The sequence below is a fragment of the Salvia miltiorrhiza genome, chromosome 4, assembly GCF_028751815.1.
Source record: "Salvia miltiorrhiza cultivar Shanhuang (shh) chromosome 4, IMPLAD_Smil_shh, whole genome shotgun sequence".
NCBI lineage: Eukaryota > Viridiplantae > Streptophyta > Magnoliopsida > Lamiales > Lamiaceae > Salvia > Salvia miltiorrhiza.
The window spans coordinates 7,947,470-7,966,535 of NC_080390.1; the positions used below are offsets into that span (position 1 = coordinate 7,947,470).

At 38.5% G+C, this 19,066-nt stretch overlaps 2 protein-coding genes across 3 annotated transcripts; both read right to left on the reverse strand.

Moving 5' to 3' along the window:
- Nucleotides 1-8,602: 8,602 nt before the first annotated feature.
- Nucleotides 8,603-11,043, reverse strand: LOC131022554 (cytochrome b-c1 complex subunit 9). Its single transcript, XM_057952060.1, has 3 exons — nucleotides 10,553-11,043; nucleotides 10,231-10,278; nucleotides 8,603-8,915 (listed from the first exon to the last, which is right to left on the reverse strand). Exons 1-3 carry the CDS (start codon nucleotides 10,670-10,672, stop codon nucleotides 8,865-8,867), a joined length of 219 nt encoding a protein of 72 aa, XP_057808043.1. The 5' UTR covers nucleotides 10,673-11,043; the 3' UTR covers nucleotides 8,603-8,864.
- Nucleotides 11,044-11,933: 890 nt separating this feature from the next.
- On the reverse strand, nucleotides 11,934-16,109 carry LOC131022553 (transmembrane 9 superfamily member 5-like). 2 transcript variants are annotated; one of them, XM_057952058.1, is made up of 7 exons: nucleotides 15,758-16,109; nucleotides 15,234-15,274; nucleotides 14,003-14,591; nucleotides 13,744-13,875; nucleotides 13,089-13,245; nucleotides 12,513-12,997; nucleotides 11,934-12,317 (listed from the first exon to the last, which is right to left on the reverse strand). In XM_057952058.1, exons 1-7 carry the CDS (start codon nucleotides 15,892-15,894, stop codon nucleotides 12,101-12,103), a joined length of 1,758 nt encoding a protein of 585 aa, XP_057808041.1. In that variant the 5' UTR covers nucleotides 15,895-16,109; the 3' UTR covers nucleotides 11,934-12,100. The 2 variants fall into 2 exon arrangements, with proteins under 2 accessions (XP_057808041.1, XP_057808042.1); XM_057952059.1 differs by having other exon boundaries at nucleotides 14,003-14,586; nucleotides 15,758-16,094.
- Nucleotides 16,110-19,066: the final 2,957 nt, after the last annotated feature.

Consider the following 19,066-nt stretch of genomic DNA (forward strand, 5'->3'; position numbering starts at 1 on the left):
AGAACACACGATTTAGGGGAGTGGGGTGGGGGCTGCCTCTTAACCTTGAATTCCCTCATCTCCAAATAAAAAGGGGAGTGCAGCGACTCCATTGATGTAGAGTGAACTGCTGCTATCTCTCTTCTCCACACAAGCCACGAATTTCCTTTGCTTTTCACAACTCATATACACCTTCTTTCTCTTCTTGAACAATAAAGCGTCTCCACTCCGTCTTCTACGAGTGCACGTAATTGACGGATTGCTGTGTTAACCTTGGAAAGCATTCGGCAACGAGACTTGACACCAAAGGCCGAGATTGCTTTTACGGCAGCGGTGCGCCGTGGCACAGTTTCGATTCTTATTTCTCTTCTTCTACTCTGTTTTGCAGGTTTAAGACTTTTGTCGAGCAGGTGGCGTGCGCATAGAATTCTGAGTGATTCTTTTATCGCAGCCAAGGTGTGGCTGTTCCAACAGGCTGCTCTGTAGACTTCACCTTATCCGCCTCCTTGTGCCGTTGCTGCAGTTGCACGTGATCCTCATAAATTTGTTTAGGACTAAGGGAAACAAGTGCCACCTTCCTTTGCTTATACGCGAAAGAGTACTTGTTGGTGACTTCATCATGAGTAGCTTGTCTATCAACCTACCACGGTCTACCCAATAAAATATGGGTCGCCTGCATGGGAATAACATCGCACAAAACCTCGCCTTCATACTTCCCAATGCGAAAAGTCACTTTCACTTGCGTGGTAACATCGACGACGCCGGTCTTATTCAGCTATTGCAAACAATACGGTTTGGGGTGTTTCCCCTCGGTCAGCCCCAATCTCTCCACCATGTACCTACTCGCCACATTCGTGCAATTCCCACCATCAATGATCACACTGCACAACTTGTCTTGGACAAGACACCTCGTGTGAAAGAGATTCTCCCACTGCTCGCTCTCGTTGGATCCGAATCCCTGACACTTAAAACACTTCTTATCTCGATTGCAACCATCCAAAACTGCCGAATTGCCTTGATTTGCTGAACTCACACCCTCTGTTCGAGACCTAAAGGACTGCTTCTTGTCATCACTTGGCGGTGCCTCCTTTTTCCATGGGTTCCCTTTTGACGAGGAATCACGAGAAACTGGTTGAGACTGCCTCCAATTGCCCTGATTCTCATAGTTCCAATCATCCCACTCCCCTCCGAGATATGAGTTACGATCGTGTTTCTTTTGGATTGATGAAATATTGTTCAACTTGATATTCTCATGATCTCTTGTTTCACCTTGCCTTGTCTTGCCATTATAAAATTGTCGACGAGCATTCTCGAAGTCTTCCTCATGATCCCTTCGAAAATTTCGATGCGGTCTCTGGTGATATTGCTCAATTCGATCTAACCTCTCATGCATAGGCTTAAATGCATCCTTTACCATTCTCTGCACCTCTTTCTTCATATACATCAAATCGGCGTCAGTAATACTCTAGTCAGATGGAAAATCCGTGTTAGGCATGGTCAAAAATTCTCACAGGAAGAAAAATATGGGAAACAAGAAATCCCTGGATACGAAATGCGGCCAAACTGATACCAGATGATATGATAATGCAAACGGAAGCAAGATAAACAAAATTAAATGGAAGATAAGGGATGGAATATCCCAAAACCTCTTAATCTAATCCACGAAATGATCTAGGAGAACGGATCCCTAAACCCCAACGTGTGATTGACGCAGCAACTCGGGGACGATGAATAACACCCGACGAGGGTTGGTTGAACTCGCCGTTACGTCGATAAATTGAATTTGCCTTTGGCAAAATCAAGAAGAACACGAAGTCCTCAAGAGAGAATAAACTCACAAATTTTATATATCAAAAGTTAGGTTATTGTTCAACATGCAAAAGCCTTATATATAGGCAAAACTAAACCCTAATCTAATGAAGGAAACAACATAAAAACAAGGAAACTTAAAAACAAGGAAACAAAAGAAAACTTGTTCTGCAAGCTTTGACAACTCTTCAGAACGCCAGCTCTGGAAAACGCCCGATCTGGAAAATGCCACTCTGGAAACGCCAGCTCTGGAAAATGCCACTTTGGAAACATAGCTCTGGCGAGAACGCCAGCTCTGGGAACTTTAGCTCAGCTCTGGAGAGTATGCTCTGCTCTGAACTTCAGCTCAACTCTGGCTTTGGAAGTCTGCTCTACTCTGGACTTCAGCTCTGCTCGGGCTCTGGAAGTTTGCTCTGCTCTGGCGATCTGTTCTGCTCTGGACCGTTTGCTCTGCTCTGGCATTGTCGCAGCCCGATCCTGATACTAGTGATAGCGTAGACCGAGTATCGATACGACTATAATAAAAGAAGAAGTAAAGACTAGAAGAATAGATTGAACATCAAGCGGAAGCTCACATGAAAACATGCTAAGGCAAAACATCATAATATCAACTTAAGGTACAATCATCATCATCATCATAACTCCAAAAATAACAGGATTCTCAAAGATAAATACAAAGCGGGTATAGCTAAATATTCACAAGGAGTCATAATATGCAGAGTATCGCAGAAAAAGGCGAACCGATTATATGTATGAAGACACATAACCAAGAGTAAATTGCTTGATTCCAATTCAAAGTGACTCCGCATCAAGACTCTATCAACAAGAAGGAAATACGGTAATGTAAACACATCGATTGAAACAGTTCCCCGCCAGCACCAGACCATTCTCGCTCCTTGCTTATCCTGCACATTTAGAAATACATGCAGGGCGTGAGTACAGAATACTCAGTGGGCAAACGTCGAAAAAATAAGAAAGCTGCTCTTAGAGCTATAAATTGAACTTGCCACAACATAAGCATCACATAGGGATTTTAGTATAAACGAACCTGTGTAAGCAATTTCGCAAATCATAAACATCATAAATAAGCGACTGCAGTCAAAATACTTAGCATGCATGTACCACGTCTACAACTCATTATTAAAGGTACTGAGAAGTAGGCCTTCCCTCTCAAGTATCGTGACCGGCCGACCCGAAGACGGCTCGCAGTCACCTCTGTGCACAAAATCCCGCTTGTGACAGGACCGAATTCGTCTCATCTCAACAGTAGAGGGTAACATACAATTTATCATTAAAACTTGGCAAGTCAAACAGTTCTCAAACATCATTTAACTCAAATCATAATCATAAATATCATATCATTTAAGAAAGCTCGTATAATATGTATACTCAAAATATTGCCCACTTGGAAAACTTAGCTCAAGCTCTTGATAGAATGGTGACAACTTACTTCTTTCCTCTGCTCTTGTCTTCAGATATCATCATTCGAATCGAAGGTTCATGCGATAAAATAACCCTCAGTTAGTAACTCGCTTACTAAAGAGTCCACTCTTATCTCAAAGTTATCCCGTCACTCATCTTGATCTCCTAAGTATATACTTATATCACAAATCCTACTCTCGACTTAACATTCAAAAAGAACTAGACTAATAGCAATCAAGCACATAAACATGCATAGGCACAACAAGCATACATGCTCAAACTCCATACTTCTTTAATGAAAACTCTTCAAAACTCATATTAAACTCTTATAACACTCAAGAACATCAATACATAAACATTTGACTCATTAGACTCAGCTCGGTGGCCAGAGCAGAGAAGAATAGCTCGGCAGAGCAGAGCAGACTAGCTCGGCAGAGCAGAGCAGAATGACTCGACATAGCAGAGCTGAATGACTCGGCAGAGCAGAGCTGAATGACTCGGCAGAGCAGAGCTGAATCAGCTCGCCAGGGCAGAACAGAAACAGCTCGGCAGAGCAGAAAAGAAACAGCTCGGCAGAGCAGAAAAGAAACATTAATCCAACCTTAGATCTATCAATTCAAGCCACTTAAACACACACATAAATCATCAATTAACAGTTCTAGGCATAGATACACATATACCTAAATTTTTCATCAATTAACTTACATCAAAGTCATCAATTAACATCACATCCACTTCCAACCATCAATCCAATCCATCAATTATCATGTTAATCATCTCATAAGCTCATACTCATCATCAATTTATCAATCAAACCATAGACTCAAAAATTCCCAATTTTAGGTAAACTAACCTAAGTAAAAATTTACATCATATGACATAGCTTTTCAACACACATAGCAATCATCTCAAAACACCTTGGCAAGCATAAATCTCATCCCAAATTGAGAAAAGAATAAGAAAAAATTTTGAAGGGCAAAAGCCCTATATTTTCGAAAATTTAAAAAAAATGAGGGGGAAGTTTTCATGCTTCAACCATCCATCTACACACATATATCTCATTATAAAGTCTAGATCCATAAGATTAGAACACTTACTCAAGTAGTTCAAAGAGAAATGAAAATCTTTTTTCTATGCTTCAAGCTTAAACTCCACTAATCTCTTTGAATTCAAGTGTAGAAAGTGTTTAGGACTTGATTTAGTGAAGGATTATACCATAGATGTGATTTTGGGAAGCTCGGAAGGTTTCTCCAATGGTGATCAATGGTGGAAAGAGAAAGGTGAGGGAGAGAGAGAGAGGGGCGAAAGTTTGGGGTAAGGGAGAAGTGAGAGAAAAAGTTTGATTTTGTGATCAAATAAGATCACATAGGATATTCTCTCATTAATGCTATGTCTCCCCTAATCTCTACACCATTATCCACTTGCCCACTTGTCATTTAGCACATGCTTAAGGAGAATAAAATAATAATGTGAGAGTGATAGTGTAGTAACTTTAAATCATGAAAAGTTACTACTAATTAAAGACATATTTTAGCATAATTACACATGTGACCATAATTAAAATATAATAGCACTAAACATTAGTGCACTCACTCAATAAATTTTACGTCATCTCTTGGAAAAATAAATAATAAATAATAAAAATAATTTGAAACATATTGTTGGAAAAATTTATAAATCGACACTTTTCGATTTCTCGATGAAAAATAAATCTCGTTTGTTTTGAAAACTCAAAATAAAACTCACGTGCTATCATTCTAAAAAAAATCATAATAACTCACTCATAAATGCGCACGTAACAAGTAGTCACGTAATCAGTCAAACAAATAGTCTCAGATAACATCACATCAAAGACAAACCACGTTCAACGACAAACAAATCATCTCTCACATCGACTCTTCTCTATAGGGGTTCTCGCTCTTTTTCTCAACTCCATTTCTAACTCGTTATTCCTATTAACATAATAGGTCAGTCAATCTCACCAGTAGTTCTATATCCGGTCTCGGAAATATAATATAATCTCTTCTCAACTCAATCAGCATCTCTATCTCAACTCGTTTTCTCAAAGCAATTCACTTTCTAACTTCGTCATTAGTTCTAACAACTCATATCTCTATCTATAAAGAAACTCTGTCTCATCTTAGATAATAAAAAATCTAACATCTGAATATCTCATTACTCTCAATAGTGTCTTGGCACTATTTCCAATAACGAAAAGTTCGGGGTGTTACAGGCATTCTGGAAGTTTGCTCTGCTCTGGCATTCTACTCTGCTCTGCTCTGGCATGTTTGCTCTGCTCTGAAGACCTTCTCTGCTCTGGCACAACGATTTCAGCTCTGGCGAGCTTGGCTCTGTTCTGGCGCGAGTTTACCTCTGTTCGGGCTGCATCATCGTCTGACCATACCAGGGGGAGTAGCTATTAGCTTTAAGAGCAGAGCTGACGGATGATCAGACTCTGGAGGGTCTCATCTGACCATACCAGGGAGGGAGTAGCTGATGAGGGGTGAAATATGTGAGGTCCTAAGATCAGGACACATGGCCTTGCTTGGAATACCAAAATGGAATACTGATGAGGACTAAAATACTCATCAGTACAATGCTTAGCAATACCAGAGACAGCTCTGCCAGAGTGCAGCACTACCAGAGCCTGCTTTACCAGAGACCGCCTCGCCAGAGTGTGGCATGGCAGAGCCAAGCTGCCAGAGCCAGAGCTAACCACCTTGCCAAAGCTCAGAGCTACCCGCCATGCCAGAGACAACTTGCTAGAGTGCAGAACTACCTGCCAGAGACAACCTGCCAGAGTACAGAGCTACCTGCCAGAGACAACTTGCCAGAGTGCAGAGTTACCTCCAAGAGACAACATGCCAGAATGCAGAGCTACCTGCCAGAGCAGAGCAACGAAGAAGAAGTCTGCTCAGAGGAAGAAAGTCCAGAGCTACCAGACAGAGCAGAGTGACGAAGACAGAGTCTGGCCCAAGGAGGAAAGTACCCTTAGACCTCCGAAGGAAAAAGGTCAGAGGAAGGCCCCTCAATCTAGCTCTGTATTTAGGGGACAAGGACCTGGCAAGATATAAGCTAATGATAGCCCTAACCAGTCAAATAGTAAGCATGCGAAACGGATGACCAAGCGAATTTATGGTTTTGCCCTCGACTGTAATGCCTATAAATATCTGCTACGATGGAATAAAACACACGCTCTCTCTTTTCCTGCTTTAGAAACCCCTTTCTCTTGTTTTCTCTCTAGAAACTTTCTGAAAGATCAGAGAATCATGGGAATACAGGTAGATGATAATGAATCCCCACCATAAATCCGATAGGTTTAATTATAGATTTATCAACAGGGTTTTACTTGAAAGACCTGTGCTTACTAAACATTTTCTTTCATTTCATAAAGTTGGATGCGCATCCCATTTTCAGTCTATATGATCCATATCTGTCTGTCACGTGCCGGGAATGAGGCCTCCTTCCACGGACGCCAAGACCGGTCGCAATCGACACATAGTCTCCATGAGTGTACACGTTAACCCTTACTAGCAAATCTTCGTCTAGCATAGGGTCCGAATTCGATTTCCTTTATAGTTGGCAAACCAACACAGATAGGATACATACATAAAACATAAACATTTTTGACAGACAATCATTCATAAACATTTCATTTCTTTTCATTTCATTTCATAAAGAACCATTCATCATTTGATCATTTTCATAAAATCGAACTTAACAGTTATATCATGTCATTCATTTCATTTCGTATAAGAGGCATGTATGTAGGGGATCTCTATATACGTGTTTTAAGAAAGCCCACCTTATTCGTTCCCACAACGGGCGTAGAGTTACTTCCTTCTTTAGCTATCACTTCCCGCCTGGACCTTTATTGACGAAGAGTCGATAAGTTCGAGAAGAAAGCCGTGAAAGAAAGGAATATTGATCTCTAAAACTAAGCAATCTCCTTTTTAATGATTTTAGGGTTCTAGCATCCGTATTTATATTATCTCGTTCAAAACTTTAAACTCAAACATTTATCACATAACTAACATTTAAGTTCGAAACTATATATATTCGAACATTTATATGCGCATCAAGTCAAATATTCCGTCATTTAAATATAAACCAGATAATATTATACAAATAAATCATATCATCATAGATCATGCTTCCTCACACTTAATACATTTTTCATTGCTTAAATAAATCAATCATTTAAAAACTCATGCTTAGTAATTTAATATCTCAATTAAAATCTCAAGCTCATTTGATAAAGTAAATAATATACTTAATCATTCCATTAATACATGAAGTCATTTTAATAAGACATTTTAATTCCATTACAATGGAATTAATTATAAAACAATGAAATCCTTTCTTTTTGTAAACTAATCCATTTTTATAAGATATTTGAAAAGAATTCATTTAAATCATTTAAATAAGAGTTTAACCCAAATATTTTATTATGAAAGCCAATTTTAAAAAAATAATTGAAATAAGGAACTACATTTATATAATTAATTTAAAGGTTCATATATAATTAAATTAATCAAGCTCAATTTAAACTAATAAATAAAAGCTCAACTAATTTAAATGGATATAAGCCCAAGTTAATTAAATAAATCAAGTTCATTATATTTTTATAAATCAATAAGCCCAAACATTTAAATAAAATATCCATTAGATTATATAAGCAATAGGGCCGAGCCCAACACTTAAATAAATTCAGGCCCAAAGTAATTAAATAAATCGGCCAATGTAATTAATAAATCATAGCCCATCAGACTTTCCTCTTTTTTTTAAAAGGGCCGAGCCCATAACAAAAAAATAAAAGCCCAACCCACCTAATTATAACCCTAAACACACACACACACACACACACATGCGCCTACCCTCTCAGCCCCTCTCTCTCTCGACCTTTCCCCCTTCTCTGCCACCGCCGCGCCTCGCCGGACGGAGGCCGGCGTCGGCCACTCTTCTTCCCCTCCCCCTGAATTCTTTCCTTCTCCTCTATCTTCCTATCTTTCTCCATCCCTACCGGAAACAGGACACACACAGCCGCCAAAGCGGTGCACCGCCGCCGCTGTTTCCGTCATCTTCTCAGCAGATCCGCCGCCGCCTGAAGACCACGGCCGCCTCCTCCCTTCCCCCATCTCTTTCTCTCTCGTCTCTATCTCTCTTTGGAAACACCAAGGCAGCCACCAGCCACCGCTGCTGCCGTCCCCTGACCTCGATTCATACATACATAAAAATGAGAATCCGGTAACGCAGCATAGGATATTATTTGTAGAATTTCTCCGAGTGACACAAGTTTTGATCTACTTCACAAATTGCTTGGACATGGCAACAACTAAAGTTTTACAATTCGAGGAAAATAAATGAGAATCCGGTAACGCAGCATAGGATATTGTCTAGTGAAATATTTCACCTTGAGTTAATTTATGTTCAAAATGACCAGGACACTCATAAGATCAAACTTATCAGGACTGCAAAGCAAAAACAAAAAATAAAAACTACAACTCCAAATTTGCCTGTAATTTCGTTTTAAAGAAAACCGCAGGCTCATAGCAGCAACGGGAAATAGAGTACAATTATTGAACATCAAACTGCATCTTCGAATCTATGAAGAAGAAAAGAAAGACGGGGCAAATTGTTCATCGTTGTTGCTTTCACTCTTCAGACTGTCTCTGACCCAGAACCGAAATATCCTCGTACCGTTTCTGCAGTTCCGTAAACAAAAAATCACTTCAGAATATATGACAGGTTCCTGATTCATAAATGTTGTACTAAAGCATGCATCTGAGTACTACGCTTAGAGAGACCTTAGCAAGATATCATGAGAAAGGAACGAGCAAAATCATACAAAATAAATTACAGAACAAAAATTCCAAGAGTAAGCCATTCAAGGTTAGCAGAGGCTTTAAATGTTCATATAATTCATTCCAGGCTTCCAGCTCGGTCTTAACCAGAAAAATTCCATCACAAAGGACAGCCATTGGTACTTGATACTTTATGCCATGTCCCAAGACGACAGCATAATTGTGGAATATGAAGACCATCTCCGTTACATAAACCATTATATCTAGATCAGAATACTCATTTATAAGTCTGCCATATCTCATGGTTCCAGAAACATAAGCACGCAAAGTCCTTGTCTATCCTTAACTTATCTGGTCGGCATAAAGCTTTCTCTATACATAATGACGAGTCACACAAGTAACCAGTAACTCATAGATCCCATGTCAAGCACTGCTCATTCAGAGGCATTACCAAAGATCCACCAGCACTCACCAGCAATTCAATACATAATACATTATAATTTACTTTTTTCTTTTCTCATGCTACATTCCTACACCCCCGAGGCTTCTAATTCCATTTCCATTTCCATTTCAAATCCCACAACAAATCCAAAGGTTTGAGACTACCTCTATTTTTTTATATAAAAACGAATACTACTATAAACCAATCGCCTTCCAAACTCTCAATTTCATCTCGTGATATAGAAAAATCACCAATAACTCGGGCCGGAACTCCATATGGAACATAATACAATAGACAAACATGTAAGCTTGAAAATGTTCAACGTATAAAAATTCTATGCGCCAGAAACCTCTCATAATTCGCATTTCTTTATCAATATTCTTAAGCAAACTGAGCCCCTACAAAAGTTTAAAAGAATATAATCCAGTGGGCTACTCCCAAGTATCAGAGACAACTTTTAAAATTACAATCTATCCACACAAAAACATATTATTGGACTTCAAATGAAAGATACTGATACAAGAAGAAAACATTACACCACAGATAAATTAAACATAGAAATAGCCCATATCAATGTTATGAGCAGCTTCTTAGATTCACTGTATCCTTTTATTGACTCTTAAAGACAGTTCCTTAAAAGCAAGTATTTAACTACCATCAGTTCCCACTAAAACCAGCTCAATCAACATAAAGAACAGAAAAACGAAGTTGTGCGGTTAAACCATAAAAATCAGCTAATTTGTTTAAATTAAGAAAAATTAGTAAAAACAATACCCCAACGTTGACGTGGTCCCATAGAGCACGAATTCCACGGTCCACAGCCTAATCGAGCAAAGAAAACATATCAGATCAGGAACCCTAAAAGCCAGAATCATAAATATGCAATCAAATTGAAGGAAGAGGATAACCGCCGGAAAAACCGTCATCCAGGTATAAATTACACAATAGATAATCCCCAAATGAATCGATACCGCAGTTCTCAGATCCAATTCAATCCAGCAATCACAGATACGTAAACACACACACACACACACACACACACAAAATAATAAACAAAGGTATGTGTAACAGATAAATCTAAATAGAAGATACGTACGCGTTCACCGAGAAAAGCGCCGGCGATGACGAAGGTGACATAGACCGGAGTGCGGCGCATGACCAATCTATACATACCCTCCCACACGCCGCCGCCCCTCTTCTTAACCGCCGGTTCCATTTCTGATCGATGCTTTTTTACTACAAAAATTAGGCAGCGGACGAAAATCTTTCCCAATCTGTCAAATCTCTACGACGCGATGAAGGAGAAATGGAGAAACTGCGAATCATTGATTGATTCCTAGAACTTTTCTACAGGGATTTCGAGCTTGTTGGTTTAGTGGGCCGAGCCCAAAATTTCTGCTATGCTTAGCCGGCCCATTTATTAGCATATGTATGGGAGGTAGGGATAAACACAGTTTTGAGATACTTTTTTTTTGTTTTGTCGTACTAATAGTCGTTTTACACACTCCTTTATTCCTACTTTTTGTTGTTTGCAGAATTCCCCTTGGATTTGTTTTGATGCGTGCTGGTGTTTATTTGCGTTTCTTTGGGGGGTTATTGCTTGAATTATAAAAAAAATTATAAATACAATATGTATTTATTTACATTATGTATTTAATATGCACGTCAAATTTTCCGGCCAACTGAAACTGATGTAGATTAGAGTTAATTGTAAGAAATCGTGAAAGTAGTACAAATTGAAAATTCGGGTAAAAAATCCAATAAATTGGAGTGAAATGTGAGAAAATGGTCTGTCAGAGAAAATATTCCTTCACGTTCGAGAAAATTTTCCAACTAAGAGAATATATGAAAAGAATGAAAAACGAGGAAAAATATATGTATTTCAACATTTTTCATCAAAGAGAACACATCCTAAGGTATGTTCTCTTCAGTTGGGGGAAAAAAAGATAATTTTTTTTTATCACACTTTAGTAGCCCTACTCTTTTTATCACATGTTCTCTTTTGTGAAAAAATAAATGAAAATATTATGAAGAGAAAGAGAAAGAAGAGAGTGTGTGTGTGGAGAGAAATAAAAGGAAAAGAGATAACCAAAAGTTGGAGATATGAGTTAAATAGTACTCCCTCCGTCCCATTACAAATGTCTCATTTTCTATAATGGGACGTCTTATTACAAATATTCAATTCCTTTTTGAGTAACATATTATTTCTCTATATCTAATAAGTATTTAAATAATTTTTATCAACCTATTTTATCTACTAATTACATATTTCTTAATCTTCGTGCCCAAAAGTAATGAGACATATGTAATGGGGCAGAGGAAGTATAAATTTTGAGAGGTGGGAAAATTTTCCTTTTCCAACTAGAAGAACGTTTGAAAAGAATGGGAAAAGAGGGAAAATATATGTATTTCACCTTTTTTTTCATGAGAACGCGCCTAATAGTAAAGTGAAATAGGAGAAGCAACGCAGAAACCGATTAGAGGTGTGGAGAAATTGAAATGAAACGAGAAAGCAGGTGTGGTTTGAGGTGTCTACATTAGCAGAGTAACTTCCAACTTGTCTAATCTACTTTCAGCAACATCCCAACAAAGATATGATGTATACAAACAAAAAAGTCTACTCCAAGTACAAGTACAGTGAAGCTTACTCACTCTTGATGGCATGGTATATGCGCCGGATAAACAGCAGCGACGCTTGTAAACTCACAGCGCCCAGCATCAAGAAAAATGCATAGCAAATGCAGGCATTGTAGCCGAAGAAGAAGGCCGTCTGCAAGAGGCCGCTCATATTCGATTGCAGGTAGAAGTATATACAATAGCAGAACATGAAGATAGCTGTTGAGCCGCCGCGCATTACGGACCTAAAATTTGTAACAGCAATGGTATAAACAGACCCTTTTTTGCGACGAAGAAAATATGCAGTCGATAAAATGTCATAAAAGATAAGCAAGCATCGAAGTAGTCTTTCAAGAAAATGAGAAAATAGTGTTGTTGAACACCTAGAATGTTATATAAGACAAAACTACGAATTGCAAGAACTAGGTTGGAGAACATACCTCCACCACCATTCGTGGTCTTCGACAGCCAGTTGAAAATATGTCAACCCGACACTTAAAGTAATGGTGATCAGGATAAGGACTAGGAACATGAAGAACAAAACTCCGGGAGAGCTATAGACTTTATAGCCCCAGATTGTGGCGTACAAGTGGTGTAACTCGAGGGCAATGGCACTGAAAGGTAGAAGACCTGCAAAAAACATTTGGGCAGGGGTCTGCCGGTACCAAGCCAATGGAGGAATCTCCCGTGGACATTTGTTAGTTACGGGTGATGATGGGGAAGCAGATTTGTAGCGGTGTCCAAACAATCCACCTAGGACAAATAGGGGAACTGATACTAGTATATATACGAGAACAATGACACATATCGTTCCAAGAGGAAGAGCTGCAGTCACCCCAAAAGATGCAGCCAGTATGTTGAGCATGAATGACGTGAAGAGCAAAGGACCTAAGAACAGTATTCCTGCGAGGAGGAGACTTTTTTCCTGCAAAAATTATTCATTGCCTTCCCATTTTTATTGGTATTTATTAATTAACAAAGAATGACTAAATGTAGAAACGGAAAAGCATCAATACCCATCCAGTTTCAGCATAGTGACTACAAAACGATGCAGATCTGTAGCCAGCAATTGCTGATGTGAGAATGTAAGAAATGAACACATAACTTGATAGAGAACCACGGCTATACGGTTGGAAGACTCCCAGAAATGCCAAAATGAATAAAATGCAAATCCTGTATACCGGAAAAAAAAATAAAAAAATTACTTGGATGATACAAGAAAAGTTAGTAAAAGATTGTGCTTAAATGAAATGTTGTCGAGGAGTACCGTTACTAAAGCACTGTAACTAAATTACAGGATGGTTGCATCATGGAGAAATTTTGAACTAAGAAAGAATTAGCTTGAAATACATGAAGATTTCTGATATGAAATTTCTAATAATTTTATTGTCATATCGAAGGTCTGAAGAAAGACAAGATCTAATCGACTCATCTGGTATTGATGATCGAGAAGGGGACACGAGAATAACAAACTGAGGAATAAGAAGGGGCGATAAGAACTAAATGACTCATACGGTTTGTCAGCAGCTAAATGAACGAAACAAAATGTTACTTCTACAATGGAATCCATTAATTTTGACGACTAATTGTGCTATTGCACTATATGACAGCCACGAAACATATGACATGATATGGGAGATTAGAAAATTATTGAAAAAAAAGACAGCTTACATGGTCAACAACTGGGCACCACAGCCCAAAACTGCAGAGAACAATGGTAGATTTGTTGGGCATCTGAACACATCCCCATGAATATATTTCCATCCGACCTCTTTCTCCTCATCTTCATCTCCAATCGACCATCTGAAATAAATAATAGAGAGCTGAATTTAGAACCAGGTACGGGACTTCTATGTATAGCAACATACACTGAATTATAAGCAGAAACATAGGAGCAAAAAGCAATGAGTACCACAGCGCAGAAAGTTACTTTCTTAAGTCATTCTTGAGATGCTGCAGCAAGAGCAAAGTAAGTAGTCCGATGAGCAGAATAACTATGATAATAGAATTAACGAATGAGAACCAATGACTTTGTTGGAGAATATGCAATAAGGAAGCTCTTGCATATTTCCCCATTCTGTTCTTGTATGGCATAGAGGTTCTTTTCCAAGATATAGAATAAGTGAACTCGACTTCAACATCGACATCTTCTGTTACATCCACCAAATGACTTGGCTCACTGAAGGCATTGATTTCTATGACTTGATTTCCATTGTAAAGAGCATCAAAGTGAACATGGGTAAAAAGTAAAAACTTTTTCTCCTTCCCGTCAACTTTCCAGCTTTCATCCTCAATTTTGCCGATGTATGCCCAAAGTGGACGATCGTCATAGTACATTTGATAGTAAAAATCATTGGCGATAGCATCCCTGAATTTTGCAATATCGCCCTTAGTTAGCTTCTTTTGGCAAACAGCGTCTCGGGTTTTGTTCAATGCAAATCTCAAATCATATAGAGCATTTGCCAATCGATCACCACCCAAAACTTCCCCAAAGCTTTCCTTCTTTTCAATCACCTGATCTGTCAATGAGATAAATAACGAGTTATGTATCTGCTTATAAAGGTACCTCATAGCAATGGGATCGAATAAACTTGAAAATGCAAGAACGTCATACATCTCAAAAAATTCACCTACAAAATTTTAGTCTAGAAGAGGGAACAAATAAGATTTCTTTAAGCAAGATGCATTCTTACATTATGGACTGACTAGGCTCTAGAGATCAAATGCATGAAAAGGGAGGATTCTAATTCAAGAAGAAAAAAAAGAACAAGCCCCTACAGTGGTATGCCAATAGTGGTATTCTCTACAAAGCCCCTAGACTCGAAACAACTCCACCCCCCCCACCCCAAAAAAAAAGGGAAACAGAGAATAAAAACACGCCTAGTATACTACATCTCAAGGAAAACTCAATGCTTCAACTTTTGCTATCTTCATCATCTCAATAGTCATTTTTCACTTTTTCTTTTCTTTTGAGTTTTTCATTTTAGGTGAAAATAATCAATATTCAACTTTGAACTGAATGTATGTATTGGCTCTTAGCAATGCGCATATATAATCTAATAAGCAAATGATTACTGATAGACCATTGTCAAAAGAAAAAGAAAGACAGAGCAAGCTTAAGAGATGTTCTACAATCTACATTTACAAGTGTCAAAGCCAACCTGGACGACAGAAGGCCAACTTGTAATATTCATACGTTTCACTGCAAGCGAGTCGCAAGTAAAAGATGTCAGAACAAGTCGAATGTTAAAGGATCACACCTACTAGAATTTTCAGAATAAACAGAAGCTCAGAATTGATGAAATTGTGGAAACAATAACGTTTTCTAATCTTAATACATAAGCCCAAAACAAAACAGCCAACATTGATTGTTAAAGTTCCTTATTAACCCCAATTCGATTCAAGGAGCTCGGATAACTGAAATTTTTGCAAGTAAAATTGGATATTTTAAGTTGGGTTCTCCACTCCAAACCATGATGAATCAATATATCATCAACTAATCTCGGGAAGAAATGAAACAGCTCAAAAATGTGTATCAAAACCTATCAATCAACATCGTAAAACCAAAGACAGGCTAAATTTACTCTCTCCCTAATATCAGCAAGAATTCGTGAATGCCGAGGAATATCTTCCAATATACCAAAAAAAAAAGAGCTCACTGCGAACATTCTAGAAGAATCAGTACCTAGGGTTGTGAAGGGGGCCGATTTTGTTGACGAAAAGGGGCACGCGATCTCCGGCATTGTAGGTGTTGGCGCAATCAAGAGTGATAGGCAGCAGGAGTAACAGAGCAGTCACAAAAGCAGATTTCAAAATTCCCATTCTCCCGTGATCTCGAATGTGCACTGCTCTTGAACTCCGCACGGCGGAGGGCGGCGGAGGCGGGGCGGCGGGATTCACGTGATAAATAACGGTCAACGGTTATTTGCCGGTGAATCTTTTAACTATCAGCATAAAATCGCGCTTCTGTTTTGCACGCTTTCGTAGGTGTCTACTTCTCTTCTCTTGCAAATTGTTTTGACCTTTGAGTTGGACTCGTTACCCTTTCAAAACTTATTTTTATATAAACAAAGTAAAATCAAAATAGACTTTTTTAAAGAGTAAAATTCAATGTTTTTTTTAGGTATCTAGCATATCATTCGGAACATAAATCGATAATCTCTTTTTATTTTTATTACTTGTATATGGCCTTTCTATTGTAATTTCTATAAGCTAAAAATATTGTACTATTAATTTTTGTTTAGTAGATTGGTGTTCGTTTTTTTAACAAAAAAAATTGAATTATATGAAGATTATACTTATATTGTGTCTAAGACTCAATTATATCATTAAATTTTTTCATGTTTCAAAAATATAACTTTATATTATAAGGTACAAGATAGAAAACATTAACAAGTCTAAATTAAAATATGAAGTCTCAATTTGCACGATTAAAAAATGACAACTAACCTTATAAGCGAAAATGAAGCATAGAAACTCAATTTCTTTATTTGTATTCATTTTTACGTGAATGAATTTGGGCTCATTGAATATGAAAGTGGATAGTCTAGATACTGGGGTAAAATTAATGGGCTTTTCCTGAAAATAGGCCTTTGAGTTTGGGTTAGAACAATACTATATGTAACCCCCAAATTTTTCGTTATAACGCTAGTTAAGAAGTATAATCAAAATATTACTCCCTCCATCCCATTACAAATATTTCATTGCTTTTAGGCACATAAATTAAGGAATGTGTAATTAATAGATAAAGTGAATTGATGAAGAGAGAGAAATAAATTAGAATTTATAGAAGTAGGTTGTGGGCCCATTAATTAATTAGTAAGTATTTGTCAAAAAAAGAATGAGACATTTATAATGGAACATTTCATTATGAAAACTGAGACATTTGTAATGGAACGGAGAGAGTAATAAATATACATTTTTATCCCAAATTATTGTTAGTAATTAATCCCAAATATGCTAGGCAAACTACAAAAAATATGTATAGCCTCTTTCAAAAAATTATGTATCGCCTGTTTTAGCAAAATATAACACAAAGTAATGATTTATGATCTAGTAAATCCTTCTTTCTCTAACTCGTAAAGTAAATCAAAAGTTGCTATACATATGTAGTACTTAACTCCTTATCTTTCTCAATCATTTGCATTGCAATGAAGTATAATTAAGAGTTGCAAGAATCCTATATAGTAGTATTGGAGAAGCGGATGCTACTATCCTCCTTTTTCTCGCTGCTGATTTGACGATCAAATTCTAAAGGGTTAATAGCCGGAAAATACACGAATTATCACCAGATTTGCATTTTGCACACGACCTTCAAAAATAGCTTCAGAATACTCCACCTTTCGATTTAATTGCAATTTGCACATGCGTTGACCATCACTTAAACTCTAGATGACGTGTCTCCCGGAATTTGCAAACGTGGACGTACCGGCGATCAACTAAAACAACACTGTTTTGTCAAAGCTTTTTTAAATAAAAAAAATAAAAATAAAAACATCAAATCTGGCCCATCCCTCTTCCCCGACCTCTCTCTCCGCTCCAGCGAGCAGCCAGCCGCCGCCGCCGCTACGCCTGACGCCATCGAACTCATGTCTCTCACAGCTCCTTCTCTCGGCCATTTCCGCGACGGGAGCAGCGCCGTTCAACCGCTGCCTCCTCCCTTTTAGATCTGGAGCCATTACCTGCCATTACCGATTTTGTTTTGTAAAGTCTACAAAATTTTGAGGGTGTTCTTGTTGAGGGGTTAGGGTTTTGGTAGGTGTTTATTAGAAAGAAAGAAAAATGGCAGAGCCTTGGAAATCAATTCTTCGAACCGTGAAACCCTATTCAGAAACCAGAGAATCAAGCCTCCTCCCACCAAACCGATGCGGCGAGTCCAAGTCGTCTGACTCGAAGAGCTGCTTGATTTAGGAGAGCAGCAGCGGCGGCGGCGGCGAGAGGAAGGCAATGAGTAACAGCTTGAGTTCCGCTTCGAGGAAATACAGAGGCGTGCGCTAGCGGAAGTGGGTGAAGTGGGCGGCAGAGATCCGCGATCCGGTGAAGCAGAAACGTGTAGAAATCGATGGTAGATTGTGGGCAGCGGAGATCCGTGATCCGGTGAAGCAGAAGGCGTGAAGGGCTGGATTATGGGCGGCGACGGCGACGTCCTCGGGCGCCGTTGTAGAAATCGATGGTGGATTCTTGCTGCTGGGGTTTCTCTGAAGGAGGGTGGGGTGATGGCGGATTCTTGCTGTTGGGGTTTCTCAGAGGGAGGGCGGGGCTATGGCGGAGGCGGTGGGGGTGGCGCCGGATTCAGCGAGAAGGGAGATGAGCTGGGGTTGGTGACGGGGGCTTGGGGGTGGAGAGGTTCCAGACTCTTCAAAAGTTTATTTATTTATTTTTGAGGAAATTCTTAAAATATCAAAAGAGATGACAACTTAATTTCTATTCAAAACGACGTCGTTTTGAATACGTGGCTTGCCACTGTGTAAAAAACGCCACGCATAATGCCATGTAATTTGAAATAATTTCCACGTCATCATCGGTCAAACATAAAAGTCATCGGAACTTTCGCCGTGTGCAAATTACGATTAAATCGAAAAGTGGTGTATTCTGGAGCTATTTTTGAAGGTCATGCGCAATTTGTAAATTCGAAGAAAGTTCGTGTATTTTTTGGCTATTAATCCAATTCTAAATATAAATGAAGTAGTAATTTTTTATTATTCTTTCCCATTCAAATATGGGGGCTATACAATTTTTCTAGAGAAACGATGTTATACATATTCAGGATTAATTATTAAATATTTAAATTTGGAGATATAAGGGTATATATATTTAATATTTTATACTCCCTCCGTCCACGAAATGAGTACCCATTTGTGGACGGCACGAGTTTTAAGAAATGTATGGAGTGTAGTGTGAATAGTTTAAGGGTCCCACTTTTTGAGTGTATTAATTAAAGAGATGTGTGGGGTACACTTGCCAAAAAGGAAAATGGGTACTCATTTCGTGGACG

What these genes read in the sequence shown, in the direction of transcription:
- LOC131022554 (XM_057952060.1), bottom strand. Translation starts at nt 10,672, where the DNA reads ATGGAACCGGCGGTTAAGAAGAGGGGCGGCGGCGTGTGGGAGGGTATG. An exon ending in GCGCTTTTCTCGGTGAACGC is followed by an intron (nt 10,279 to 10,552) that starts GTACGTATCTTC and finishes TTGCTCGATTAG; the next exon opens with GCTGTGGACCGTGGAATTCG. An exon ending in GGGACCACGTCAACGTTGGG is followed by an intron (nt 8,916 to 10,230) that starts GTATTGTTTTTA and finishes ACGGAACTGCAG; the next exon opens with AAACGGTACGAGGATATTTC.
- LOC131022553 (XM_057952058.1), bottom strand. Translation starts at nt 15,894, where the DNA reads ATGGGAATTTTGAAATCTGCTTTTGTGACTGCTCTGTTACTCCTGCTG. An exon ending in GTTGGCCTTCTGTCGTCCAG is followed by an intron (nt 14,592 to 15,233) that starts GTTGGCTTTGAC and finishes TCTCATTGACAG; the next exon opens with ATCAGGTGATTGAAAAGAAG. An exon ending in GGTGCCCAGTTGTTGACCAT is followed by an intron (nt 13,246 to 13,743) that starts GTAAGCTGTCTT and finishes TCCGGTATACAG; the next exon opens with GATTTGCATTTTATTCATTT.